This window comes from Eschrichtius robustus, chromosome 16 (genome assembly GCF_028021215.1).
Source record: "Eschrichtius robustus isolate mEscRob2 chromosome 16, mEscRob2.pri, whole genome shotgun sequence".
Lineage (NCBI taxonomy): Eukaryota > Metazoa > Chordata > Mammalia > Artiodactyla > Eschrichtiidae > Eschrichtius > Eschrichtius robustus.
Window position 1 is genome coordinate 85,888,008 of NC_090839.1, and position 27,334 is coordinate 85,915,341.

The 27,334-nt window shown below is 55.7% G+C and overlaps 3 protein-coding genes across 9 annotated transcripts; 2 read left to right on the top strand and 1 right to left on the bottom strand.

The window, feature by feature from the left end:
• The first annotated feature begins 7,004 nt into the window (after positions 1-7,004).
• On the top strand, positions 7,005-10,976 carry ACHE (acetylcholinesterase (Yt blood group)). Of its 3 annotated transcripts, none has more exons than XM_068524265.1 (4): positions 7,005-8,069; positions 8,434-8,918; positions 9,698-9,867; positions 10,766-10,976. In XM_068524265.1, exons 1-4 carry the CDS (start codon positions 7,005-7,007, stop codon positions 10,885-10,887), a joined length of 1,842 nt encoding a protein of 613 aa, XP_068380366.1. In that variant the 3' UTR covers positions 10,888-10,976. The 3 variants fall into 3 exon arrangements, with proteins under 3 accessions (XP_068380366.1, XP_068380368.1, XP_068380367.1); XM_068524267.1 differs by having other exon boundaries at positions 8,698-8,918; XM_068524266.1 differs by lacking the exon at positions 10,766-10,976 and adding an exon at positions 9,980-10,107.
• Positions 10,977-11,736: 760 nt separating this feature from the next.
• Positions 11,737-12,407, top strand: UFSP1 (UFM1 specific peptidase 1). Its single transcript, XM_068524255.1, has one exon. The coding sequence runs from the start codon at positions 11,830-11,832 to the stop codon at positions 12,256-12,258; it is 429 nt and encodes a 142-aa protein (XP_068380356.1). The 5' UTR covers positions 11,737-11,829; the 3' UTR covers positions 12,259-12,407.
• Positions 12,408-12,474: 67 nt separating this feature from the next.
• SRRT (serrate, RNA effector molecule) lies at positions 12,475-26,289 on the bottom strand. 5 transcript variants are annotated; one of them, XM_068565808.1, is made up of 20 exons: positions 26,098-26,289; positions 25,612-25,751; positions 20,267-20,395; positions 19,859-20,005; positions 19,413-19,601; positions 17,357-17,526; positions 17,041-17,225; positions 16,756-16,854; positions 16,557-16,674; positions 16,213-16,370; positions 15,811-15,872; positions 15,620-15,698; positions 15,130-15,318; positions 14,609-14,782; positions 14,358-14,511; positions 14,009-14,202; positions 13,653-13,809; positions 13,009-13,098; positions 12,770-12,896; positions 12,475-12,668 (listed from the first exon to the last, which is right to left on the bottom strand). In XM_068565808.1, exons 2-20 carry the CDS (start codon positions 25,731-25,733, stop codon positions 12,593-12,595), a joined length of 2,619 nt encoding a protein of 872 aa, XP_068421909.1. In that variant the 5' UTR covers positions 25,734-25,751; positions 26,098-26,289; the 3' UTR covers positions 12,475-12,592. The 5 variants fall into 5 exon arrangements, with proteins under 5 accessions (XP_068421909.1, XP_068421910.1, XP_068421906.1 ...); XM_068565809.1 differs by having other exon boundaries at positions 12,475-12,612; positions 13,009-13,110; XM_068565805.1 differs by having other exon boundaries at positions 13,009-13,110.
• Between the last annotated feature and the right edge of the window lie 1,045 nt (positions 26,290-27,334).

Sequence of the window (27,334 nt, forward strand, 5' to 3'; positions counted from 1 at the left end):
GAGCTCCCTGGGTGTCATAGATAGTACTTAGTTCAACCTTTCCAGCTGTTCCCAAGAAGTCATCCAAGATGCATTGCTAACATTTAAACCGAATCCATCATCAGGGTTGCCTGAAGCCTGTGTGAAACCAGGATCTGAGCGGGCAACAGGTCAGCGCTCCAGCATCCATCAGGTGGGTGCTGAGTCACACTCCTGGATCCTGAGTTCCTTCAGGGTTCTGACACAGAGCAGATAAATGATAACACGGGGCTAAATGCACTCACTGTGAATTAAATTACACTTTTCATTTCTTTCGGAACCATTATAGCTTATGGATGGAAATCAACCCCAGGGGTGTCCGGATGTCTATAAGTAATCAGTCTGGGTCACAGGGATATGAAACCCCGGCTCCACCCTGTCCTCAGCTAGAAAAGGGGAGAAAATAAAGGATGTGTGATGAACTGCATGGGAAAAACTGTGAACTGGTTAAATATTTAACAGAACTGTGAAAATAAAATTAGACTATCCAGAGATTGGCTTAAAAATGTGTGAAATACTCAAAACTAGCAAAAGAGGAGAAAGGTAAAAACAGGATGGACGGGTGAGTCCAAGGAGGAATCATATGAAATGATGAAACTTGGATCAAGTATGAATGTTAGGCCAACCTTCAGAAGGGGTCACAGGGAGGGGTGGGGAGAGGGGAGGAAAGTCTCCCGCATGGCTCAGGCTCCCAACTCTGCAGGTCAACAACCTGGCTTAACGTGGATTGTGGCAGAGGTCACATCAGGCGCCCTCCAGCCCTAGGTGGGGGCAGTCCTGGAGAACATCCTTGGCCTGAACCAGCGCCCCTGACTCGCTATGAGCACGGGGGTGATGGGAGGACCCCGGTGGGAGCGCCGCGTCTGGAACCCGTTTGCTGCCCTCACCCCTCCACCCCCAGCGCTCTCACTGGCCTCCGCCTAGTCGGTCCCTCCTCCGGGAGCGCGCAACGGAGACGCTCAGCGCTACCTGCAGCGGCAGCGCCGGGCCGGCCAGGCCCGCGCCCAGCGCCCTCCAGCGGATGACCACCTCGCAGCGCCCGAGAACCAGTGCGTGTCCGTGGAGAAGCAGCTGGGGACAGCAGAGGTCCCAAGTCACAGAAATTGCAGGATGGGGACGTTCACGAAAGAAAGGGGGTGGGCGGGATTCCCTGGCGGTCCAGTGCTTAGGACTCCGCGCTTTCACTGCGGTGAGCCCGGGGTTCAATCCCTGGTTGGGGAACTAAGATCCCGCAAGCCGCAGGGTGCGGCCGGTAAAAAAAAAAAAAAGGAGCGGGAAAGGGGGGTACCGGGGTGGGGGACATCATCCCTGAATTGAAACATTTTAGAAGTGTGTTTCAGTCGTGCACTGACGAGGCAAAGGAAGCCTTCGTGCGGTTTGGCAAACGTCTGCTACCCCCAGTATCTGCCCCCCCTTCTTCCTTAGTATTAGGACAGCCAAGTTTTAGATGAGTAACCTGTCATCCAGAACAAAAACTACATCTCTGAACTTCCTGTATAGCCAGTTATGACCTTAGGATTAAGTTCTGACCAGTGGGATAGAAACTGAAGTGCTGTGTCTGTGATTCCCAAGAAATGTCCTTAAAGGGAGGAGTGATGCCCTTCTTCAGTCCTTCCTCCTTCCTGCTGGCTGGGAATGTAGATGTGATGGCTGAGGCTCCAGCAACCATATTACACCATGCAGTGGAAGCTACATACTGAAGACAGTTAAGTAACAAAATTCTCTGTAAAGGAACCAGGTCCCCGATATCAAGGGCACCCTGCCAACCCTGCATGGCCTACTTCTGGGTCCCTTTTATCTAAGAGAGAAATACATTTCCATTACATTTCATTCAAGCCATTACTGTGTGGTTTTCTGTCTCACATAGCTGAACTGAATCCTAGCCAATAAACAGAGGAGATGAGAATCCTTTTTGTTGGCAGAGGTGGTCAAGGACTGTAATGGAAGTAGGGGTTCCCTGTGTTAGCAAAGGTGGGAGACAGAGATGCAAGGAAAGTATCGATAGAATTGGCAGCACTGGTGATAGAAGTCAGATTGATTCCTGGGTAAACAGACATGGTGAAGGAAGAAATGGATCAAGGACATCTCTGTAGTGGCAGCTGTGTAGGGTGGGGTCACAGAGGACATCGGGGAGGTGAACATGCTGGACTATGTAGGGACAGGTGTCACGGCTAGACAGGTGAGGTCCCTGTGTTGACAAAGGTTGGAGAGAGGCTCAAGGTCAAAAGAGGAACTGTTCCCGGAAGTTCTATCCATTTTAAAGAACCAGCTCAAGTCCTTGTCCATCTCCCTTGGTGGCCAGAGGTGTCCCTGTTAGTTCTTGTAGCCGCCGACTGCCCACAGCACCTCCTGCTGACCCCCACAGCCTGTTGATCCCAAGGAGGTCAGTGCGGCCTGACTGTGAGGGCAACTCGTCCAGCATTTCTCCTCACGTAGTCCTCAGACCACCCTCATGGGGCTGCGCTGACCTGTTAAAAACACAGACTTAAGGGCTCCACTCAATACCAGATGGATCAGCCCCTCTAAGTGGCCCCATGATTCTGACATATACTCAAGTCCAATCCACCTTTTTATATGTCAGGAAAAAGAGGCCCAGACAAGGAGTGTGGCCCCTCCAGAGGTCTCCCTGCCAGTCAGCAGGACACTGAGGGAGAAGCCAGTCCAGGGCTTGCTCCAACGCCCTGTGGATCTCCCAACACCTGCACCCTTTATCTTGGCTCTCTCCGGTGGTCAGCTGCTAATTTTAAAACTCTCTGAGATGGGGACACAATCTGCATGATCTCCTCCATGCTCACAATCCTGGGACAAACTGCCGGCTGAGGACACACCGTGTCTCCTCGGCACATCTCCCAGAGCTGTGTGCAGCTGCAGAGCCCTGGCCTCCTTCTGCAGCACCCCCCGAGCAGGCACAGGGCCTGCACGCCCTAGGACTCCACGTAGACTTGCAGATTCTTCTGGCTGGACATTCAACTGACCCCTCCCTGACCCAGGGCCTGCAGAAGCACAGTAGGGGCTCCAAGATCAGAACACCCTCCTCAGATCCCAACCTAACCCCCTACCGGGCCTGCCTGCCCTTCCACCCATCTCCCTAGTGCAGCCCTGCCCCTGCCCTCCCCACGCCTGGGGAAGGAGGAGAAGGGTATTGACATAACTGGCTGCATGCCCTTTCTGCCCCAGAATCTGAAGCATCTGCAGGTGTAACTTCCCCTTCCCTCTCCTACTGGCTGACCTTCCATATTCCACCCCCCAGCCCCACCACCCCCCCCCCCCCGCCAAAATAAAGTTCTGACTGGCTTCAGAAGACTCCACAAATCTAGAAAAAAGGTACAGATGAACCGGTTTGCAAGGCATAAATAGAGACACAGATGTAGAGAACAAACGTACAGACACCAAGGGAGGAAAGCGGGGGTTGGGGGGATGAACTGAGAGATTGGGATTGACATGTATACGCCAACATGTATAAAACAGATAACTAATAAAAACCTGCTACATAAAAAAACTAAATTAAATTAAATTTAAAAAAAAAGAAAGCTCCACAACCTGCCTTGCCCTTACCTGCCATGGATTCCCCCACAGGTACTGCCCCACTGATGCCATTTCCAAGCGGGCAGGAGCCAGCGCTCACCTCTCCGAGGTCTCTGCTGGGCCTACTCCTAAAACATGCCCTGTCTTTTCACCTTCTGAGCTATCACTAGTTCATGACAACCCCAGGCTATAAGCTGTCCCTGACGCTGACCTCGCTTATCTCCGTGGTCCGGGCCTAGGAGTTCATGACTACAGAAGTCAGGTGAGGCGACCGCGTGGCACAGCCCGTTCAGGAGAGTGACAAGGAGGCAAGTCCCCATCACCCCCAAGGCCTTTATGGGCCATCCCAGTTTCCAAGTCTGGAGCGGTTGCCTTCGGCGCCACCTGGCGGCCGCCGCCCGAAAGCGGAGAGTGGACCCAGCGCGGGCCGGTTCCCGCGGGACGGGTGGGTAGGCTCGGGGGAGTCGCCCATCTTAGAGAGCCGAGACCAAGAGGCCCAGGGCCTGGCACGTCTTTGGATTCCCGCGGATCCCGCGGTCCTCGCGAGACCCCGAGACCCGGTGCCATCCGGCCCCTAGCGGCGGCAGACGGCCTAGTCGGACGCCGCGGGGCGCTCGGCGGCCGAGTGAGCGTGCGCGCATGCGCCCGCCCCACGCATCGCCCCGCACCGCCGCGCGCGCGCACGCACGCACACCCCGACGCTCGCCCGCGCCGGGCGGTCTCCCACGCAGTGAGCGGGCAGCGAGCTCCTGAGCCAGCTACCCCGGGAGAGGAAGGGGCTTACGCGCGGCGAGCTAGCGCGGGCACACCAAGACCCATTTTTTTCCACCTCACTTCGCGCGCGGAGACGCCGCCGTGGCCACACCGTCCTCATGGGTGACCCCCTCAGGGCGGGACCTGGGGGGGCCCGTGCGGCCCAGGCCCCTCCGACCAGGCTGCGCGAGCCCAGGCCAGGCCGCTCCCACCTGCCGGCCGCGGCGGCCAATGAGAGCCTGGCCTGGTGATGTCATGCCCCGACCGGACCCTGGTGACGAGAAGTCCGAGGTCACCCGTCAGGGAACCAGCGCAAACCCACCCGCGGGGGTTCCGGAAGTTTCCACTGCGGCGGCGGCCTCACCCCGCAGCCTCGCGCGTGCCACCACGTTGGCCTTCCTTGTCGGGTGTCCCGGAGTCACCTCTCCCTCCCCCCGGGGGCCTCCTCCCTCTTCGGGGGTCCCCTTCGTGTCCCCTCGTGATCTCATGTGCACATCCTCATTCTCACAGGTGTCACCTTTTCTCCACCGGTGCCACCCGGGCCCCTGAGGGGGTCCTCAGCCTCATTTTCACGTGCCGGTCCTCCCATGCCACCCCTGCTCTGTCGTGGCCAGGGATGCTCATTTATTCGGCCCCCAGCCCCGACTTGTCAATGTGTCCAAGTGTGTCCGTCCGTCTGTGAATGTCGGTCACTGCGTTTGTCTCTGGCTGTCACTGCATGAGACTGTCCGTCTGCGTGTGTCTGTCTCCGCGGGCTTCTGTCCGTCTGTCTGTCCCTGTGGGTGTCTGCTCCGCCGCTGAGGGTCTTTCTGTCGTGTCTGTCACTGCGTGTCTGTCCGTCTGTCGGCGTCTGTCACTGGAGTGCGTCTGGACCCCGGGGTCTCTGGGTCTGGGCTCCGAGAGAGGGAGAGGGAGAGGAAGTGGCAGCCCGGGGAGGGGCGGGGGCGGAGACAGTGGGCGGGGGCGGGCGGGGGCGCCGAGTGGCCCGGAGGGGGTGTGTGCGGGGGGCCGGAGGCGGCGGCTGTCAGAGTCGGCTCAGCCTGCGCTGGGGAACATCGGCCGCCTCCAGCTCCCGGCGCGGCCCGGCCCGGCCGCCTCAGGTGAGTCTCCCGCCCCGCCCGGGACCCTCCTCCGGCCCGCGGCCCACTCCGCGTCCCGGGAGCGGTGCGCTCCCCGAGGGACCCAGGCTCCCAAACAGGACGCCCACCGCGCCCCGGGGCCTGCCCAGCGACGCCCCCCGACGCCCCACACTCACCCTTAACTCTTCCCTCACCGCCGCATACTTAACGATTGCCTGCGCGGGCGACAGCATCCCGCAGGGCCAGCTGCCGCCTCTGCTCTCGAATTCCTGTGGGGACCCCCGAGCACCGCTGCCCCTGCTCGCCCCCAAGCCTGGGGCCACTGGAAGATGCCCCCTGCTTGGTGACGGAATCCGAGCTGCGCAGGTTCCTGGAGCCCGGCTGGGCCCTCCGGGATCCCGCGACCTCAGCGCCCCTGCGCAGCTCCCAGCCGGAGCCCCCTCCCAGACCCAGGCGTCCCCCTCCCGCGGGGACTCCGTCTCTATTTTAGGGGAAGGGGAGGCTTAGCGGAAGCCCCGAGTTATAATTAGCCCCACTCGGGTTTCCTAGTTAATCTCCATCACCACCACCCCAGCTCAGGGCGGCGAGGGCTCGGTGAGGGGTGACCGGCGGGAGAGGGGGCAGTTCCGACCCGGGGAATTTTGATCCCTTGGCTGGAGATGCCGGAACCGCAGCAGCTGCTGCCCCAAAATAGCGCTCCTGCCCCTGCAGCCGGGGATCTCCGGAGCTCCGAGAACGCAGGCGTCCCGGCTCGCCCTTCAGACCCCTCGGCAATGCCCGCGAGCCCCCAGACCTCCGCCCCAAGTTCCCGGCTCCTGGACTCGGGGCGGGGAGCGCCGTCCTTTTCTCGGTCTCTACTGCCTCCCGCTGGCGGCAGCGTGCACCGCAGCATCGGCTGGATGGGGGACTCGAGTCTTGTGGGGCCAGGTCTAGCGAGCCTGTTGGCTGAGGCTAGGCGAGGGGGGTGCGCAGTTGACGGGCATCCGCGGGTACCAACGCGCTGTGTCAGACAGTGGATGAGGCGGGGCTGGGTGGGGCAGGGTGTGGAGTAGGCAGGATTTGGGGTACCCCGGGAACTGCGACTCCCACACCCTGAATGCCCGACCCACACCCCCCCAGGGTCCGGCCCTGGCCAACTGTATGAGAGGCTGAGCCTTCACGCCACCTCAAGCTCCCCCGTCGGCGCCTCCCGTCAGTGAGGGCCCCGCCCCTGTCGGGTGGCCTGCGGCCTCCGGTGCTGGTGCCCCGCAGCACTGCTCGCACTGGGCCCAAGGCAGTCCACCCAGCTGGGGGAAGGAAGTGAGGGCGGTGGGTCTCCTGCGGGGCAGGGGAGGGTATTGCTTGGCGGGTCTGTCTCTGTTCCCTGCATTTGTCCGTCTGGGTGTATGTGTGTGTGTGCCTGATCTCTGTCCCCTCTTGCTTCTCCCTGCCTGTGTCCTTGTCTCTGCCTGTCTCCCTCCCTCCCTCCATTTCTCTCCTCCTTTCTGCCAACCTGCCCCACCTCCTCTGCAGCTCAGTGATAACCCCTGGGCAAGAGTGTTACCTAATTATCTCCTCCCTCCTGGCAGCTTTGAGCCTTCACCCTCTGCCTTTCTTTCTCCCAGCAGACGCCTGCCTGCCTTGGCAGCCATGAGGCCCCCGTGGTGTCCCCTGCACACGCCCTCCCTGGCTTCCCCGCTCCTTCTCCTCCTCTTCCTCCTGGGAGGAGGGGCAGAGGCTGAGGGCCTAGAGGACCCAGAGCTGCTGGTGACGGTGCGTGGGGGCCGGCTACGGGGCCTCCGCCTAATGGCCCCTGGGGGCCCTGTCTCTGCTTTTCTGGGCATCCCCTTCGCAGAGCCACCTGTGGGCCCCCGTCGCTTTCTGCCACCAGAGCCCAAGCGGCCCTGGCCAGGGGTGCTGAATGCCACAGCCTTCCAAAGAGTCTGCTACCAATATGTGGACACCTTGTATCCCGGCTTTGAGGGCACCGAGATGTGGAACCCCAACCGTGAGCTGAGCGAGGATTGCCTCTACCTCAATGTGTGGACACCGTACCCCCGGCCTGCGTCCCCCGCCCCTGTCCTCGTCTGGATCTACGGGGGTGGCTTCTACAGCGGGGCCTCCTCCCTGGACGTGTATGATGGTCGCTTCCTGGCCCAGGCAGAGGGGACTGTGCTGGTGTCCATGAACTACCGGGTGGGAGCCTTTGGCTTCTTGGCCCTGCCGGGGAGCCGGGAGGCCCCAGGCAATGTGGGTCTACTGGATCAGAGGCTGGCACTGCAGTGGGTGCAGGAGAACGTAGCAGCCTTCGGGGGGGATCCAACGTCAGTGACTCTGTTTGGGGAAAGCGCAGGTGCCGCCTCCGTGGGCATGCACCTGCTGTCCCCACCCAGCCGGGGCCTGTTCCACAGGGCTGTGCTGCAGAGCGGGGCACCCAATGGGCCCTGGGCCACAGTGGGTGTGGGAGAGGCCCGCCGCAGGGCCACGCTGCTGGCCCGCCTCGTGGGCTGTCCCCCTGGTGGGGCTGGTGGCAATGACACAGACCTGGTGGCCTGCCTGCGGACACGGCCGTCTCAGGATCTGGTGGACCACGAGTGGCATGTGCTGCCTCAGGAAAGCGTCTTCCGCTTCTCCTTCGTGCCTGTGGTGGATGGAGACTTCCTCAGTGACACGCCCGAAGCCCTCATCAATGCTGGAGACTTCCATGGCCTGCAGGTGACTAGTGGCTGGAGGGGGTGGAGCTGCTTCCTCTAGGCCTGTTCTTCCACCTGCCCCTCCCCGTGGGGACCCAGGCATGAGGGCTCCTCAAAACCCACTCCCAAAGGCCCAGGCTTCTGGGCCCCATGGCCCGCTCCTCTTCCCTGAGGGCTCAATCCCAGGGTGGTCAGTGGGACAGAGAGGAAAGGAAATGTGGGTATATTTTCTCTTTCTCTCTTTCCCTTCCCCAATCTCGAACTCTCTTCCTCCCTGGTTCTGGGTCTATAACTGTTCATCTCTCTGGCTCTTTGTCCATCTGTTTCTGTCTGCCTGTCTGTCTGTGCTTCCCCTCCCCCCCCATCCCTCCATCCTGTCCCCTCAGGTGCTGGTGGGTGTGGTGAAGGATGAGGGCTCCTATTTTCTGGTTTACGGGGCCCCAGGCTTCAGCAAAAACAACGAGTCTCTCATCAGCCGGGCCCAGTTCCTGGCCGGGGTGCGGGTCGGGGTCCCCCAGGCAAGTGACCTGGCTGCCGAGGCTGTGGTCCTGCATTACACAGACTGGCTGCACCCTGAGGACCCGGCGCGCCTGAGGGAGGCCATGAGTGATGTGGTGGGCGACCACAACGTCGTGTGCCCCGTAGCCCAGCTGGCTGGGCGACTGGCCGCCCAAGGCGCTCGCGTCTATGCCTACATCTTTGAACACCGTGCATCCACGCTCTCCTGGCCCCTCTGGATGGGGGTGCCCCACGGCTACGAGATCGAGTTTATCTTCGGGCTCCCCCTGGAACCCTCGCTAAACTACACTGTCGAGGAGAGAAACTTTGCCCAACGACTGATGAGATACTGGGCCAACTTTGCCCGCACCGGGTCAGCGGGGCTGAGGGGAGGAGGGCCTCCAGGAGCCAGGCAGGCAAGGGGTGGGGGGGAACAGACAGAGAGGGAGGGAGACAAGCAGAAAGGGCGGGGGGGGGGGGGCGAGTTCACAAAGGAAAGGAGACAAAGGGGGAGAGAGAGAATGACAAAGGAGACCCGGAGAGAAGGGAAGGAGGGAGGAAGGCAAGGTGGCAGATCCTGATGAGACAAGGACAGAGCTGAGGGAGGCAAAGAGAACAGAAGAGACAGTCAAGGAGAGACAGACAAAGGAGTTACCAGAGCAGTTAGGAGCGTGGACTGTAGAACTGGATCAATTGGACCAGTGATGATTTTTTTAGCTGTGACACACACGAATGCACACACACGCACACAGTTTACCTGTCTGAAGAAGGGGACCATAAATATCCCATCACATGGGTGTCCGCAGAAGTAAACATGATGTTTGTAGAGATAGGACTGGGCCTGAGTATATAGTAAGGGCTCAATAAATCATAGCAATTTTTTAAATGGGAGAAACAAAGATGGAGCAGAAAAATTGAGGGAAATAAAAAGAGGAACAACAGAAAGAGGGAGGGCAGGAGGAAGGGAAAGACTCCAGAGGACGGAGCATATTGGAAAAGAGAAAGGATGAAGGAGAAGGTGGGAGGGAGGAGACGGGACTATCCCTGGAGCCTAAGAGGGAACGGCACGGGTCAGGAAGCAGCCTGCCTCCTCCTACTCTCCATCTCCATTCCCCAGCCCCCAGGGGCTGAGCTTTCCCTTTCCTTCCGCAGGGACCCCAATGACCCCCGGGACCCCAAAGTCCCGCAGTGGCCACCATACACGGCGGGAGCGCAGCAGTACGTGAGCCTGAACCTGCGGCCGCTAGAGGTGCGGCGGGGGCTCCGCGCCCAGGCCTGCGCCTTCTGGAACCGCTTCCTACCCAAATTGCTCAGCGCCACCGGTACGCAGGGGCCAGCGGGCAGGGGCTGGGAGGAGGCGGGGGAGAAAAGGGGCGCGGAGAGAGAGAGGGAACTGGGAGCCGGCCGGGTGTAACCCCTCTCTTCTCCCCCCAGCCTCGGAGGCCCCCTGCACCTGCTCAGGCCCCGCCCACGGGGAGGCTGCCCCGAGGCCCAGGCCCGGCCTCCCCCTGTCCCTCCTCCTCCTCCTCTTCCTCCTCCTCTCCCGGCTCCTGCGGCTGTGACCACGGCCTCTTCCCTCTCCGGCCTCAGGGGGCCCCTCCTCTAATGAGTGGTCGGACTGTGGGGAAGGGCTCCACTCAGGGATCTCCGACCCAGCGGCCCCTCCCTCCTCAAACCGAGAAACTCAAACTGGACAGGGCTGGGGGCGGGGGTGGGTGGGGAGGGGAATGGGAGGACACCTACGACCCATCTCAGGGATCCACACGCCTTTATTGTTTAAATAGAAATGAAAAAGCCAATTTTCTTTTTTTATAAAATTTTTATTTGGAGCCTGAGCTTGGTGTTGGGGTGGGAGGGAGGCCCTAGGGCTAGATAGCACCCCCCAGTGGGGCTATAACCGCCAACCGTTTCTGTCTCTTCTCTTTTCCCCACCAACCCACGGATCCTCCTCCTCTGATCCCTTCTGTCCGTCCCCCTGTCTTCCGGTCATTTTCTTCCCCTCCCTCCTCCTTCCCGCCATCCTTCTCCGGCCCCGCCTCTACCCTCGTCCTTCCCCTGGTCTTCCGTCTGTCGCATGTTCTCCTGATCCTCTTTCCACCACTCCACGTGGTCTCCTACATTCTCCGTGGGTCCTCCCTGAACTCACGCCCCCCTCCATGTCCGTTCCCGTCCTTCCCCATGTCCTCCCCCCCACCCACTTGCCGGGCACCCTGGCCGCAGACACGCTGGACGAGGCTGAGCGCCAGTGGAAGGCTGAGTTCCACCGCTGGAGCTCCTACATGGTGCACTGGAAGAACCAGTTTGACCATTACAGCAAGCAAGATCGCTGCTCAGACCTGTGACCCAGGAGGGACCCCCTCGTCCCGCTGCCCTGCCCACTCCGCCCGGCCCCTCAGCTGTATATACTATTTATTTAAGGGTTGGGATATAACACAGAGGATCCCTAGACCCTGCCCACCCACCCCCGACTTTCCCCTGGGGCTCCCCGCCCTCTGCATGCCTCGGGCTGAGCCCCCTCCCCCGCGGTGCCTTCGCCCCTCTGGGCTGCCAATAAACTGTTACAGCCACAGGAGTGTGCGCGGTTGGGGAGCTAGGGTCCGGGCAGAATGCCTCAACCACTGGGATTGAGTGAATGGAGGGATGGGTGCTAAAGCCGGCGGGAAGAGCGGATCTGAGAGGTGCGGTGATGGGCGCCCGCGCCACGCCCCCGCCGCGGCGGCGAGTACAATCAGCCGCTGCGGCGAGTACATTCCGCCCCGCGAGGTGGAGCTCACGCCTGCGCAGTGAAGGACGGCGGCGCGGACGCGGCGGTGCATTGTGGGAGCCCCGCGCGGCGGCTTGGTGCTGGTTGCTGTGGGGCGTGCCACGCGCTTAAACCTGGGCCCGGACGAGAGCGACCCCAGGGCCTGTACGCCGGTCCTGCCCGCAGTTAGCCCAAGACTCGGGGCCGAGAGGAAGCGCTAGAGCCCAGAGTTCTCCCTGGAGTTCGCTCCGCGCCGCCTGGAGGACGGATCTGCCCGGCCCGGCGACCGCCGCTCCCGCCCACCGCCCTGGAACCGCTGAAGGACGTCCACCTGGGCCTGGCCCCGCCCGGCCGCGGCGGCGGCCGCGCTCGCCTGGCCCTCCTCTCGGGCCATTACATTTACTATCATTATGGCTGCGACGGCGTGGACGACCGGGGCTGGGGCTGCGGCTACCGCACTCTGCAAACGCTGTGCTCGTGGCCAGAGGGCCGGCCGGCGGGCGTACCCGAACTGGCTGCAGTGCAGGCGGCCCTGGAGGACATGGGCGACAAGCCCCCCGGGTTCCGGGGCTCTCGGAGCTGGATCGGCTGTGTAGAGGCCAGCCTCTGCCTTGACCACTTCGGGGGTCCCCAAGGGCGCCTATGTCACGTGCCCCGTGGAGCAGGGCTTCAGGGGGAACTGGAGAGGCTTTATTCCCACTTCGCAGGGGGCGGGGGACCTGTAATGGTTGGAGGGGATGCGGATGCCCGGTCAAAGGCCTTGCTGGGAGTGTGCCTGGGGCCAGGCACGGAAGCCTACGTCCTGGTATTGGACCCTCACTGCTGGGGTGCCCCGAAAAACCCCAGTGAACTACAGGCTGCTGGGTGGGTGGGCTGGCGAGAGGTGAGCACAGCCTTTGACCCCAACTCCTTCTACAACCTGTGCTTGACCAGCTGTAACTCGGAAAAGCAGCTGCCCACCCTGGACTGAGGCTAAGGACCCAGAACTGAGCCTTCTCTAGCACCATACCCGTTGATCTAACCCATCTCAGAGGCAGAGGCTGCCTGATGTCAGACCCCCAGGAAGTCCCAGCAGAGCCTGGGATCTTTGGTGTCAATAAAGTGGCAAGGCCCAGCCAACCATGGCCCCAGCTAATTTTTGGGAGAATCTGGGGAAATATATTACATATATACATTAAGCCAGGAGTCACCACGCAAGTGCTTTTATTGGCAGTAGGGCTGAACGTACAAAAACTTCTCAGAGCTGGATGGGACAAGGCAGTCACAAGTATAGATGATACCAGGAGTGAGGAAACGTATATGACTCAAAAGAAATCCACATCATCTGGAGCATCCAGGTCACGGTATTCCACAATGGCCCGTGGGTCTCCACGGACCATCCTGTGAGATAATAAAGAGGTAAGAGGGAGTGAGATTTGAGGGTCCCTGAAAGGGAATTTGAAGAGGGCCAAGAAAACTTAGACATCTTAGCCCAGTCTCACCTGTTTCGGGGTTTCCCAGGATAACCTCCCTGGCCTCGGAAGGCATCATAGTTCCCTCGGCCAGCACCGTAGGGAGCATGGGGGTATGGAGGCCCTCCTGCGGGGACTGCAGGGCGAACAGCACCAGCTATGAACAAGATCAGTGTTGAGTTGAAAAGCTGTGACCTCAACTACATCCTAGCTAAGTTTTCTTTCTCCCAGCCCCAGTCCAGGTCCTTTCAACTCCCTCTTACACTTACCTCCATAGCCCAAGATGGGGGGCCGGGGCTGACCATAGGGCATCAGGCCCTGGGGAGTCTGGTGTGGGTAGGGGAGTCCTGGGGTCAGACCTGGGGGGAGTACAATACGGACAGGGACATGAATTACTGCGGGGGGTGGGGTGGGGGGGAGGGGCGGGCAGTGCCGGGAGATGGACAGCTGGCTTTTTAGCAATATGGCCTGAGAGTGGGGTAGAAACTTCTCAGGATACGACAAGTTAAAGAGAACCAGGAGGGGCTTCCGTGGTGGTGCAGTGGTTAAGAATCCGCCTGCCAATGCAGGGGACACGGGTTCGAGCCCTGGTCCTGGAAGATCCCACGTGCCGCGGAGCAACTAAGCCCGTGCGCCACCAACTACTGAGCCTGCGCTCTATAGAGCTCGCAAGCCACAACTACTGAAGCCCGCGTGCCTAGAGCCCATGCTCCACAACAAAAGAAGCCACCGCAGTGAATGAGACGCCTGCGCACCGCAACAAAGAGTAGCCCCAGCTCACCACAACTAGAGAAAGCCCGCGCACAGCAACGAAGACCCAACGCAGCCAAAAATAAATACATAAATAAAATCAGGAGTCTTTCAACAGTCAAGGGAGAGGGAATGGGGCAGACCCTCATGGATCGTATCTTACTCTGGGCAGGGCCAGGTGGCTGAGCTGGCTTGATCTCAGGCAGAGCTGGTCGCTTGGCATCAGTGAGAAAGTTGTTAAAAAATGCTACCTCCTTCTTCACTTCCTCAATTTTCTCTGCATGCTTGTTGAAGATATGTTTGCGTACAAACTCAGGGCCCTGGGTGAACAGAGGAGGGGGTGAGAACTGAGTCATCAGCAATGAGGGTTCCCTAGCTCCCCAGACCCAACCTGCAAGGACACTCAACCTCCCCTCCGTCGCGTCCCAATGAGCAGTTCCTCCCCAGGCTCTGAGGAGGCTTCCCGGCTGAACCCTCTCCTCCCACAGTCCTAACACACAAATGTCTAACATCCCAGACCTTGAATTTCTTGCCACTGAGAGGGCACAGCCACTTATCCTTGCCCAGTTCCTGGGTGTTGGAGGTCACAAACTTCTCCACCTCCTGCTCAGGGTCTTTGCGACCCATCTTCTGGGCCTCTTCCTCTGAAAGAGATTCCCGCACGCTCAGCAGCGGCGTCAGCTTCTCCTCGAACGTCTTCTGCCATTCCAGCACTGTGGTTGTGGGACAGATGGAGAGCAGGTTGGAGAAGGCAGCCCGGAGGCGGCCATTAGAGGAGAGGGCGGCAGAGCATTGCTACCAGAGCAGAACTAAGGCCAGAGGCAGCTGGGAGAGAGAGAAACGAGGAGTGGGAAAGCTGGGAGCTCACCTTCTCCATGACTGATGCGGTTGGGCGGCATGGGCCCCCGGACATGGACGATGCCACAGCGGTTGGGCATCTCGTCCTCGTTGGGGTACTCGCACGTGTTATAATAATCCAGGGAGTGCACGATGCGCAAATAAAGGAGGAGCTTGTCCAAAACCTAAGAGAAATGAGAAGCTGTGAATTCCCCATACACTTGCCCCTCTACCGCCCCGAACCAGGCTCTCCCACGCCCCGCACTCTGCACCCACTGGCACCTTGATCAGCTTCTCATCCCGCTCCACGTTGATCTCTGCTGGGTTCCCTTCCTTAGGAGGCTCCTCAGGAGGGGCCCCCCCACTGCTCCCCAGCAGCTCCTCCTCCTCGGCACTCACTTCCTCAATCAGGTAGTCAGTGATATTCTTCAAGATGGGGTTCTGCGAGGGCAGACTCTGGTAGGGTGAGAGAGGTGGAGCAGACAAATCTCCTCAGGGTAGCCTAGGAACCTTCTCATTTGAAAAGGCGATGTGGGGCAGAAAGGAGTTCAGGGCTCAGCTGGGCCGTTACGTTTGCCTCATTATTTGTCTTAATTTGTGTATGTGTTCTGCCCTAGCCGATAAATGATCACTAATACCAATCTGTTTTGTTGGAAGCTGGAGATGCTGCCCAGGAGGAGAGGGGCAAAGACGGGGGTGGGTACAAGGGGGTCAGTGCTACAGATCAGGTAAGGCCAGAGGTGCCCACAGCAGATGAGGGGGAACCAGCGGCTTTTTAACAAGTTCCACGAGGAGTCACTAACCGTTGGCAGAGGAGGCGTCCCAGGCTCAGAGGCCCAGAGCTGGGTCCTGTCGTCCAGCGTATGGATCAGCTTGGCCGCCAGCTTGATGTCGTTGCGCACTATCTGCTTGTGCTGGGTGATGCCGTTGATGTTGCGGACGCGACGGGTCAGGTCTCTGTTCACACCAGGGCTCAGCTCACACTCCCGGAGCTGCAGGGAACAGAAGGCTCACCAACACTTGCCCAAGAAAAGCCACTCAAAGACTGGCCCGACCGAGCGCGCTAGCGATGAGACTGAGCTCCCTAAGGACAGGGACCAGCGGTGCCTTGTTCACGGGAACAGTCTCAGAGCCAAACCCAGAGACAACTGCATACAATTCACGTGAGCAGACTAAATGGATGAAATAAGGAGCAGATGAATGAAGCCATCAATGAACAAAGGAATCAGAGACTGTGTGGAGCGTGGGGAGCCCCACCTCCTCTTCCTCAACAGTCCCACTCCCAGGACTCACTCGGATATTCTGCAGGTTCCAACAGATCTCTTTAATGTTAACGCTGCGGTCAAAGGTCACCCAGCCACGACGGAAAAACCTAAACAAGAAAATGTCAGCATAATCCTGGGATGGAGGCGATGTTGTCCACCAATCTTCCCCTGCACCTTTTCCCCAAGGTATCCAGGGTCACACCTCCCTCCATTCCTTACCTCCTCTCGGGCTGGGGCTCCGATAATGCCACACGCATAAAGCCGGGATATCTTTTACAAAGCTGGAAAAGCAGAGAAACAGAAGCCCCACTTTGTGATTCAAGGATTCACTTCTTCCTCCAATCCCCATGTCCTCAGAACCCTGGGGAACTGCCTTTTCATCTTTCCTTGGACTAGGAAGAAACAATTAAGGGCTTAAGAATAACAGCACTTGAAAGCAAACCATGCAACCAGGGCCAGCCTCTTTGAAGGGCGTGGGCCCATGGGAAGGGGGCCTCCCCATCAGAGAAACAGAGATGCAGGTCAGAAGCAGTGCCAGGTTATCTTCTCGCTGTCGCCCCCACACGAAGGAATGGAGCCCGGGCGTCGTCCCTGCCCCCAGGACCATTCTTCCCCACTCACAGAAATGATCTCAGCCCGGGAGATGTTGGGCGCAATGTTGCGCATGAAGAGAGAGCAAGTCTTATGCAGCGGTCGGGGTTTACATTCCAGCCCAGGAGCGTCCTTAGGCTTCTCCCTCTCTTCTTCCTTGGGCTTCTCCTTTTCCTTGAGTGCTTCCTCTATGCAGGAAGTGGTGGGAGTTGGTGAAAATTTATTGTCAATTGAGGAGGAGAGGATAGAGAAGCTGTCAAACCTCCCCGCACCAGTCCCTCCCAAAAGGCCACCCTCCCATCAATGTCACCAACCTCCCACCACACCGTTCAGTGTGAAGAGACTGGACTAGAAGCGAAGAAAATAAAACCTACCAGCCTCGTCCTTCTCCTCCTCGGCCTGGCCACTCTCCGACTCTGACTCTGACTCGGACACACTGCCTTCGTCAAAGCTGTCATCACCGCTATGCTTCCTATTCCGCTTCTTGCTGCTCTGTAAGAGCCACAGCAAGGAGAGATGAGTCAGGTACCAGGACCCAGCCCCGACACTGACCCCGGGCAAGGGAGAGCCTACCTTTTTGGCTTCTTTCTCAGAGTCTTCTTTCTTCTCTTCCTTGTCCCCATCACCCTCGGATTTCTTAGCTTTGTCATCACTAGAACTGTCGTTTTCAGCCTACAGGCAGAGACAAATCACCAGGGATGTTGGTCTCCCCTTCAGCCTTTGTCAGAGGGCCCCACCCACCCTCCACAGCTGAGCCCACAAGTTCGCCTCTCCCCCACCCGAGACACAACCCCCGAAGCAGCTCCATTCTCCTCCCCAGGGCGCACAGGCAGCACCCAGAAGCCCCAGCACTCAGACCTGTTTGCCATCTTCTTTCTTGTCATCCTTCTCACTGGCCTTGCGTTCTCCATCCCCCAGGCCTGGTCCAACCCGGCCTTCCTCTTTCTTGCTGGGCTCCCCAGGCTTTCCTGCCTGTTCCTCCTCCTCCTCCTGCTCCAGGATGCGTAGATCATTCTCTGTACCTCCTTCCATCTTAATCACAGCTACCAACAAAGGGAGCAGAGGTCACCATCCAAGGGCCCTGGCCTCCAGCCTCTGGCTTTCTGTCCATCTATTTCCATTTTCAACCAAGACCTTGGTCACCAGACAATCCCACCCCTCCCAATCCACCCACCTGCATCCAGCATCTTGACAATGGCATCAGCTTTGTCTATGTCCAGCAGAAGATTATCAAACCAGCCGCTCTCCATGAGGGACAGGAATACCCTTAGTCGGTTTTGCAGGGCCCCCCGGGCCTCCTGCCGACGCTTCCCCACCTCATCTGGGTGGTACTTAGACCGAAACCTGGGAAGGAAGTGGGGAGGGAAGAGGCCAAACAGTCACTGGAGGCCAGAGCCAGGACATGGGGAGGGGCCCAGGAAAATCAGGGGAAAGCCCCCATCCTCTCACACCCACAAAAGATCATCAAAGCAGAGACGAGGGGAGAGGGGTGCACTAGAACCACCCAATCCCCCCAAAAGGAACCAGAGGTTATGCTCTGAGAAGATCTAGGGAAGAGCCAGGAGCTAAGAGCTCTGGATTTGGAAAGAGCATGGCTACAGGGGGAGCCAGGGCTGGAGGCAGACTGACTGCCCTGCGTATCTGGGAAACACAAATTTTAAAAAGTGTAGTTTCCCAAAGCTTCCCAGAGGAACGCTAAGGAAATAGTAGGCCCCAAAGAACCTCCCTCTCCTTGCCAACCCCAAACTAGAGTCATTAAAAGGATTGCTCCCACCAGCTCCCTCCATCCCTTGGTGGAAGACAGGGAAACCTGAAATCACCAGAAAGGAAAAGCCAAAAAAGGCAGGATATCTTTCTCCCCCCTTGGGAAGATAAGCAGATGGTGAAGGGACAGGGAAAGACCAAAGGGAGAAACTGAAGTGCCCTTATAACCTCAGGTACTGCCCACAGGGATCGAGAGAGGACAGGGTGGGGGGTTAGGGTAGATCATGAAAAAGGAAACACTTAAATTAGGACCCTGGGCAGGGAGGCAGGAGTGAGGGGGGGAGGGACAGAAGAAATTAGGATATGCAAAAAAAAAAGGGGAAAGTGAGAGAAAGTCCCAGAAGTCAAAAACAAAAAGGAAAACTAAAGACCAAACAGACTAGGGGGAGAAAAAAAAAAAAAAAAAAAAAAACAGTAGAAAGAAGCGTTAGGCAGGAGCAAGAACAAGGACGGAGAAAGAATGAAAGGTTCACGAGAGAGTGAGACAAAGACACAGATTAAGAAGAAAGAGGAGACAGTGACAGAACAGAACCACAAGTTGAGCATAAGAGGAAAGGAAAGCCGCAGGCGTCACCTCCAGGATCTTTACCTTGGCCGCTTGGTCAAACAGAGCTCAAGATTTAACTAGCCGCGCCCAGGGCCCATGCTGGCTGGTGGGCCACCGGCTGGCTCCTGGCTGGGGCGCCCGGCCCGGATGCCCCACCCCCGCGGGACTCCGCGGCGGCGGCCCTGACTGACTAGCTGCCTGAGCAATCACATTCAGCTAGACCGCTGCATTGTGCACAGCAGTGCCCTGCCTGTCTGCCTGGCCGGGGCAGCGCCGTCAGCCCAGGGGGCTCATGTATGGGCTGGGTATGGTGGGGGTGGAGGTGGGTTTGCTCCGAGCTCCGTCGATGAGCGGGTGTAGTTCCCAGTTCTGGCTCTTTTCAAGGAGGAGGAGCAGAAAGAGGATGAGGAGGAGGAGGAGCAGGAAGGGGGGAAAAGATGGTTGATTAAAATTAAAACATCCACAAAAGGAAAAAAATTAAAACTCTTTTTCTGTCAAACGACACTGAGATCTTTGCTTTTCTTGTCTGGATTCACTCGTTGCTTTGGGAGGATGCCACAGCCACACAGGGTCCCGGCGATCAGGGATGACAATGACCCAGTATCAGCGAGTGGGAAGCAGTCTGTCTGCTGCCCCGAAGCAGTCTGTCTGCTGCCCCAAGGGAACGGGCAGCTCTGGCCAGCTGCCTGGAGGCGTCTCGCTCGCTGAGGACGGTGGGGAAGGGAGATGGGGTGGGGGCCGTGGCGGACGTGGAAGTGAGGAGGAGAACCCATCAGCCAGTGCTGTGACGCTTCCCATCCCCCACCCCCAGGAAGTTCTGGATTGGGGAAAATGGGAAGAGGACAGGGCTGCAGGCTCCACTGGCGGGGCCAGGGGAAACATGCCAGGGAAAAGATAGCAGGAGAGGAGGGGCACTCACCACTCCTCATCTTTATGAGCCAGGAAGAAATCCTGCATCTGCTGCCTCCGGAAATCCAGCTTGTAGTCGTTATAGCGCTTAACTGCTTCTGTCTCATCCACAGAGTCATCCAAAGACAGGAGAAACTCCTTGAAGGTCTTCATCACAGGTGGTGGCACACCCAAGTCGATCTCTGCTATGCTGCCCAGCCTGAGGGGGGGCCCGGTCAGGAAGTCTTGGTTGTGGGGGAAGAGGGTGGGGGGATGGCGGGCCGAGGTAGCCAGCTGCCCCCTTCCTTCGCCCACCAGGGACATGACCCCAGGCGCCAGCTGCGGCCACCCCCACGGGCACGCCAGTGTGCCTGACCCACTTCTCCTGGCTCCAGCCGTGGTCTTCAGCAGCCCCAATCCATCCCCCAGGCCTACCGACTCCCTTCTCCCGAAAACCCCAGAACCGCAGGTCTTTACCTGGCCTGGATAGGCAGAACATGGTGCTGCATGATGTGGACGTCTGGATGGCCCCAGGGCTGAGGGGGGCCATAAGCTGGGCCCCCACCCCCCCCAGCATAGGGCATCTCATAGCCAGTGTGGTATGGGTCAGAGCTGTGCTCATCCCTGAGGGTGGGGGACACAAAAGTCAGACAGAGAAGGCCATCATGTCTCCTGAGCGCAAAGGCAGATGGGACAGAGGGAGGGGCACACCTGCAGTGTGGTCTCTCACCCAAGGGTTTAGAGGAACCAAAAAAGATGGGTTTATGGGAATTTTGAGAAAAGGAAATGACCAAGAAAGTTCTCAGCAGAAGTGAGGGAAGACAGCTGAGGCCCAGGTAGAACTGAGGCTGAGGAGAGAAGACAGAGAAACCGTGGCCATCTCACCAGTCTCGCCTCATGCGCTTCTGCGGGGGGCTGAGCTCGTGTCGGGGAGGAGAGAAGCGCTCTCGCCGATTCCTGTCATAGTCACGATATTCACCCCGACTGCGGCGCTCCCGGCCACGGTCCCACTCTCTGGAGATAAGAACAAGTAGCAGTAAATAAGACACAGTTGGATATCCCAAGATCACACTCTTGGACAGGCCCTTCCCATCGTATCTGAGACACGAGACTAAAAGCCTGAAATTATAAAATTTCCCTCTAAGAGGAAAAAACCTCTTGTCTACTTCCATCACTTCAGCCATTACCCACAAACTGATGGCCTGCCATCTCCTCCAGCCTGGCCTTCTTCCTGAGCTTCACACCAACATCAACAACCCCTTCCAGACGGCCACTGTCACCTCAAAATCAACATGTCAGAATCGAGCCTATTACTTCTATCACTATGGGCCCAAACTTGCTTCCCCCCTCCTGTTTCCCACTCTCAGTTGCACCAACATTATCGCCAGGTATCCAGTTATCAAGTGTCACCCTCACCACTAACTTGTTACTGGCTTGTTAATCCTCTGCCTCAAATCCTATGAAAGCTGTCCTTTTCCATGCCATCCCCACAAACTCTGCCCTGGTCCATGTGCCCTGGTCCTGGCCATTTCTCCTTTAAGTGCAGCCTTGGTTTGTCTTCCCTACCTCTGGTCTCTCCCTTTCCTCCACTCCAAGGTCAAAATGATCTTTCTCAAACACAAATCCAATCATGCTAATACTATTCAAAACCTTGGTTCCGGGCTTCCCTGGTGGCACAGTGGTTAAGAATCCGCCTGCCAATGCAGGGGACAGGGGTTCGAGCCCTGGTCCAGGAAGATCCCACATGCCGCGGAGCAACTAAGCCCACGCGCCACAACTACCGAGCCTGCGTTCTAGAGCTCGCGAGCCACAACTACTGAAGCCCGTGTGCCTAGAGCCTAGAGCCCGTGCTCTGCAACGAGAAGCCACCGCAATGAGAAGCCTGCGCAACGCAATGAAGAGTAGCCCCTGCTCGCCGCAACTAGAGAAGCCCACATGTAGCAACAAAGACCCAACGCAGCCAAAAATAAATAAATAAATAAATTAAATAAATTTAGTTTAAAAAAAAGCAACAAACCCTCGGTTCCTGGCTGTCATTCCAGGTTCTCTACCAGTTACCAGCCAACCCCATCTCCATCTTAACAAAATAAAAAAGAAAATCCTCCGCTATAACCCAGTGGTTTTCAAACTTTTCAGTCTTGGGAACCCCTTACACTCTTAAAAATTACTGAAGATTGAAAGAGCTTTTGCTTATGTGGCTTAGATCTATCAATACTTAACTGTATTCATAATTAGAACATTAAAAAATACCTAATAATTTTGAAGTTATATAATAACATAAACTACACATTTATATATTTTTATAAAAAATGGCTATTTTACAAAAAAACTTTAATGAGAAAAGTTGCATCATTATTTCATTTACAAATCTTTTCAAGGTCTGGCTTAATAGAGGCAGCTGGATTCTCATAGTATATATACTTCTCCATTCAACCTATTATGATACACTGTTTGGTTGAAAAATATGAAGAAGATCTGGCCTCACAGTGATATGTAGTTGGAAAAAGGAACACTTTAATAACCTTTTCAGATAGCTGGGGATATTCTTTGTTTTTGATACTACCCAAAACTTGGCAAGAGATAGCTTCTTAAAGGCTAGCTGCAATGTTGAATCTGAAACTAAATCAATGAACATTTTGTACTCTGCTACATTAAAATTCATTATTCTACCTTGTTCTTTGAAAAGATCTTCACACATCTCATTACACAGTATCAAAATATCATAATCATTAGTATCACTCCCTATCTCACCAGAAAAGTCTTTTAAAGTAATGGGAAGCTGTCAAGCTGACATTGGTAGATACAAGTTTTCCAAAATTTTAGTTTACACTGGAAAGTTCCACTTCCTCACTGGCAACAAAACTGACAATTTTCCTTAAAGTAACAAGTTCTCTTAGCTTTTTTCAAAATGTCTACCGAATACCCAGATATGAATAAGCACTGTTTGATAGCCTTTCATTCAGGTAACAAACCTGAAGGGGGGGGCGGGGGGGGGGGGGGGAGATGAGGACTGTTAGTTCAGCTCACAACTCAATCCCACAAATGCTCCTCCTCAAGATAACCACCATACTATATGCAGAAGTGCTTTATGCATACTTCCTATCATCACGTGTATTACAAACCATATAGTCGGCCTTCCCTGGTGGCGCAGTGGTTAAGAACCCGCCTGCCAATGCAGGGAACACGGGTTCGAGCCCTGGTCCGGGATGATCCCACATGCCACGGAGCAACTAAGCCCGTGTGCCACAACTACTGAGCCTGCGTTCTAGAGCCCTCGAGCCACAACTACTGAGCCCACACACCACAACTACTGAAGCCTGCGCACCTTGAGCCCGGGCTCCACAACAAGAGAAGCCACCACAATTAGAAGCACACGCACCGCAACAAAGAGTAGCCCCCGCTCTCCGTGACTAGAGAAAGCCCACACGCAGCAGCGAAGACCCAATGCAGCCAAAAATAAATTAATTTTTTTTAAAAAAACCATATAGTCAAGAATCCAATTTAATAAAGTTTAAAATTCTTATTGCTTCATCAATGACATGATGTGAAACTTTTTTTTTTAACTGTTTGGTGCCACTACCTTGATTTGTGCTAAGGCACCAGCAGTTTTACCCACCACTGCTATAGTACCAAATGTCAATACAGTGAAAACAACAATACTATCTATCTTAATATTACTATAAAAATAGTTGTAAGCTAATAACAAATGCTGGAGAGGGTGTGGAGAAAAGGAGACCCTCCTACACTGCTGGTGGGAACGTAAGTTGGCGCAGCCACTATGGAAAACAGTACGGAGGTTCCTCAAAACACTAAAAATAGAGTTGCCATACGATGGAGCAATCCCACTCCTGGGCACGTATCTGGACAAAACTGTAATTCAAAAAGATACATGCACTCCTATGTTCATAGCAGCACTATTCACAGTAGCCAAGACATGGAAACCACTTAAATGTCCACCGACAAATGAATGAATAAACAAGATGTGGTAAATATATGCAATGGAATACTACTTAGCGATAAAAAAGAATGAGATAATGCCATCTGTAGCAACATGGATGGACCTAGAGATTATCATACTAAGTCAAGTAAGTCAGACAGAGAAAGACAAATACCATATGATATCACTTATACGTGGAATCTAAACTATGACACAGCTGAACTGTTATGAAACAGAAACAGACTCATAGAGAAGAGACTTGTGGTTGCCGGGGGGTGGGGAGGAATGGGGTGGGAGTTTGGCTTAGCAGATGCAAACTATTATCTATAGAATGGATAAACAACAAGGTCCTACTGTATAGCACAGAGAACTATATTCAGTATTCTGTGATACACCATAATGAAAAAAAATTTTTTTTAAATAATAAAAATTAAAAAGAAAATAAAAAATAGTTGTAAGCTTAGGGGCTTCCCTGGTGGCGCAGTGGTTACGAATCCGCCTGCCAATTCAGGGGACACGGGTTTGAGACCTGGTCCGGGAAGACCCCACGTGCTGCGGAGCAACAAAGCCCGTGCTCCACAACTACTGAGCCTGTGCTCCAGAGCCCGCGAGGCACAACTCCTGAAGCCCGGGCGCCTAGAGCCCGTGCTCTGCAACAAGAGAAGCCACCGCAATGAGAAGCCTGCGCACCGCAACCAAGAGTAGCCCCCGCTCGCCGCAACTACAGAAAGCCTGTGCTCAGCAACAAAGACCCAACGCAGCCAAAAATAAATAAAATAAATTAAAAAAAAAAAAATAGTTGTAAGCTCAAAGACCTCTTAGGAATTTTGAGAACCACTACTCTAAAAAAACTAGAACATATGCTTTTTTCTGTGCACAACATTATGCCCCCAACTCCAAGGTGCACACTCCACCTATGTCTGAGGAATCCCCACTCATCTTTCCAAGCCTTTCTAGGTGTCCCTTTCCTGTCACTCTCCCCTACACCACCTCCACCACTTGTCCCCTCCCTCAGATCTGTTACCTCAACATTTCACATCTTCATCATGACCTCTCATATATACTCATTTGCAAAATACACCCAAGGCCATTTTGCCCCCCACTCCAAGCCCCAGACTGTAAACTCCTTAAGGGCAATAACTATACCTTAGCCAGCTTCAGAATTAAGAACACCTTTGGTTGTCGTCTGACTTTCTTAGAAGATACTAAACAAAACAAAGTGCCACATGAAGTCTCCACGGCGAAGAGATATACTGACTGAACGATTTACTGAACTCACTTTTCAAAACAACACTGAATGAATAAATGCTATTGCAATAAGCCACCTCAAACTCTTTTTTCCTGATAACCTGTATCCAAATCTAGCCTGCGCCATCAGCTCACCGATTAGATATTTGTGATGTCCCTTAGATAAAAGTCTTCCACAGTTCCTTTAAATATCAGCTGTTTCTCTTTTTTCTAATAAATAAATAAATTTATTTATTTATTTAATTTTTGGGTCTTTGTGGCTACGCGCAGGCTTTCTTTAGTTGCATTGCGCAGGCTTCTCATTACGGTGGCTTCTCTTGTTGCGGAGCATGGGCTCTAGGTGCTCGGGCTTCAGTAGTTGCAGCACGCGGGCTCAGTAGTTATGGCTCGGGGCCTCTAGAGCGCAGGCTCAGTAGTTGTGGTGCACGGGCTTAGTTGCTCCTCGGCATGTGGGATCTTCCTGGCCCGGGGTTTGAACCCATGTCCCCTGCATTGGCAGGCGGATTCCCAACCACTGGGTCACCAGGGAAGCCCCTATCAGCTGTTTCTTAACAGAAACACCTCAACTATAATTAACTCAAAAACATCCCGAAAAGCTAATCACTAGCTGAGTCAAACCTAATCAATTAACCCAACCATCACTATTCAAAGAACTCTTTCAGTTTTTAGACTAGACAATTACAAGAAATTTACATATCCTGCTAGGGAACTGGTCTGACAACCTCTCCAATCAAGTCAATTTTGTAATATTACTTTTTTTGAATCAACATTTTTGGGGTATAATTTACAAACAATAAAACACACACACAAACACTCGTTTTTCATACTCAAACTCTTACCTCCATTGCTTTGATCTGCTGGACATTTCAAAAATCAAGCCACAGCTAGCTCCTTGGCCAAGAGCAAATAGGCTGAACCACATGAAACGGTCAAGTATGAGCGATTTCATATGGTTCGCTCTAATAAAACCTTAAGGGAACTGCAACGAGACTTGAATGCAAGAGAATAAGACGGGGGACGATATTAAGAAAAAGCAGTGTCTTACCGATCATTCCAATCATCCCCTCGACGTCTTTCATCTCTTTCCCGGGAACGGTCATAGTCGCTGCGCTCTCGTCTAAACTTGTCCCTGCGCCTTCGATCATACTCGTCATCACTGTCACCCATGGCGCGGAAAAAAGGGGCCTGGAGCCCGGACAGGGATAATCGGGGTGTTGAACAATGACGACAGGAGCAAAGGATTCCCCCCCACACCTTGGAGCAGGACGCCCGCCTCCCTCCGCAAAGGCCAACCTTCTGCTGTCCCCGCCATCCTAAGCCCTCGGCCCCGGCAGCTGTTGGGCTCCGACTCTCCACTCGCCCCCAGGGGCCTCCACGCCCACCTCCCCGCCCACCCGCAGGCCCCTGTCCCAGCTGCCCGCCCCAGCCCGGCTCTCCAGGCCCCTCCCCTCCCCCACCAGGGAGCGGTCGCGGCCGTTCGTCTCGCGCTCAGGCCAGCAGATTCTCCCGGTGACCTGGGCCCGCCCCTTGCCTCGGGCGCGCGACGGGGACTGCGAGTGTGAGAGGGAGACACGGGGCTCTCAGCGACGGGGCCGAGTAGACGCGAAGAAAGTGGGACAGCAGAGTATGGACGGTCGGCGCGCGCCGCCCGAGCTGCGCCTGCGTCACCCGCAGAACAGCGCCTCCGCTCACAAACTACAACCCGCGCGGTGCCTGATCTGGAACCAACTCAAAGAGGGAAAGGCGGGGAGTACCGGGGGCTGATGGGAAGGGGCGGGGACCCGGAAGTCTCGCGCGCTTTCCAGGACGAGAACTGCGGGCGAGAGGAACTACGGGAGCAGAGCGGGACCAAGCGTAGCCTCGGGAGGGCGATAGAACCCTCTGGGCGTGAGGGAAAGGTTCCTTCCGCCGAGGTCGAAGATCGCGCTTTCCCGGATGTGTCCGGGGTCTGAAACAGTTCGCGTCCAGCCGCTTTCTCCCCAACTTTGATCACGGAGCCTCCGGACCTCATCGGGGGTGGTTCCCCCCTCTCCTTGCGCAGGGCACGGGTTTGGGGAGTGCGGGCGCTTAGCGGATACGGCAACCATTTTAAAGCATTTTCTACCATTTTGTGGTCCCATCAGAGAACCAGCCTTTGTTGGTGCCTCAGCACGTGCTACCTGCAAAATCCATTGTTCCTGCTCTTCTTCCAGAAAGGCACCCCACCTTTAAGCAAAAGTGGCAAACCTCAACCAGTACTTTGATGAGATCGTTTATAGGTTTAGGGCCTGACCACCAAGCAGGATCTGGGTTGCCCCAGATTAAATGCACCGCCCCCCCGCCTTGTTCAGTGAGTTGAGTGTGAAGACTTGTTTAGAATAGGAAATGCTGCCTCCCTTGCACGTGCTGCAGCCTTGCTCCCAGCGCTGAGAGGAGGGGTGTCTTTACAGAAACCACATTAAAAAGAGTCAGTGGAGTTGCAAAAAACTGGCCCAGGACTAAGAAGACCCTTCTGAACTTGGTTCTACCATTTGGGAGCGATGTAACCTTAAGAAGTCACTTTTTTTTTTTTTTTTTTTTTTGGCCGTGCTGCTCAGCACAAGGGATCTTATTAGTTCCCCGACCAGGGATCAAACCTGTGCTCCCTGCAGTGGAAGCTCAGAGTCCTAACCACTGGACCACCAGGGAAGTTCCAGGAAGTCACTTCTTAGCCGAAAACGCAGGCAGTCACAACAACCGTGCTTGTGTTGTTCTGCTGTGAGAATCAGATGAGACAACAGACTTCGAAG

Coding starts and splice junctions, on each gene's coding strand:
- ACHE (XM_068524266.1), top strand. CDS start 7,005: ATGAGGCCCCCGTGGTGTCCCCTGCACACGCCCTCCCTGGCTTCCCCG. Junction 8,070..8,433: donor GAGACTTCCATGGCCTGCAG/GTGACTAGTGGC, acceptor CTGTCCCCTCAG/GTGCTGGTGGGTGTGGTGAA. Junction 8,919..9,697: donor GCCAACTTTGCCCGCACCGG/GTCAGCGGGGCT, acceptor TTCCTTCCGCAG/GGACCCCAATGACCCCCGGG.
- UFSP1 (XM_068524255.1), top strand. CDS start 11,830: ATGGGCGACAAGCCCCCCGGGTTCCGGGGCTCTCGGAGCTGGATCGGC.
- SRRT (XM_068565805.1), bottom strand. CDS start 25,733: ATGGGTGACAGTGATGACGAGTATGATCGAAGGCGCAGGGACAAGTTT. Junction 17,226..17,356: donor TGTCAAGATGCTGGATGCAG/GTGGGTGGATTG, acceptor CTTTGTTGGTAG/CTGTGATTAAGATGGAAGGA. Junction 15,699..15,810: donor GAGCCCCAGCCCGAGAGGAG/GTAAGGAATGGA, acceptor TTTCTTGTTTAG/GTTTTTCCGTCGTGGCTGGG.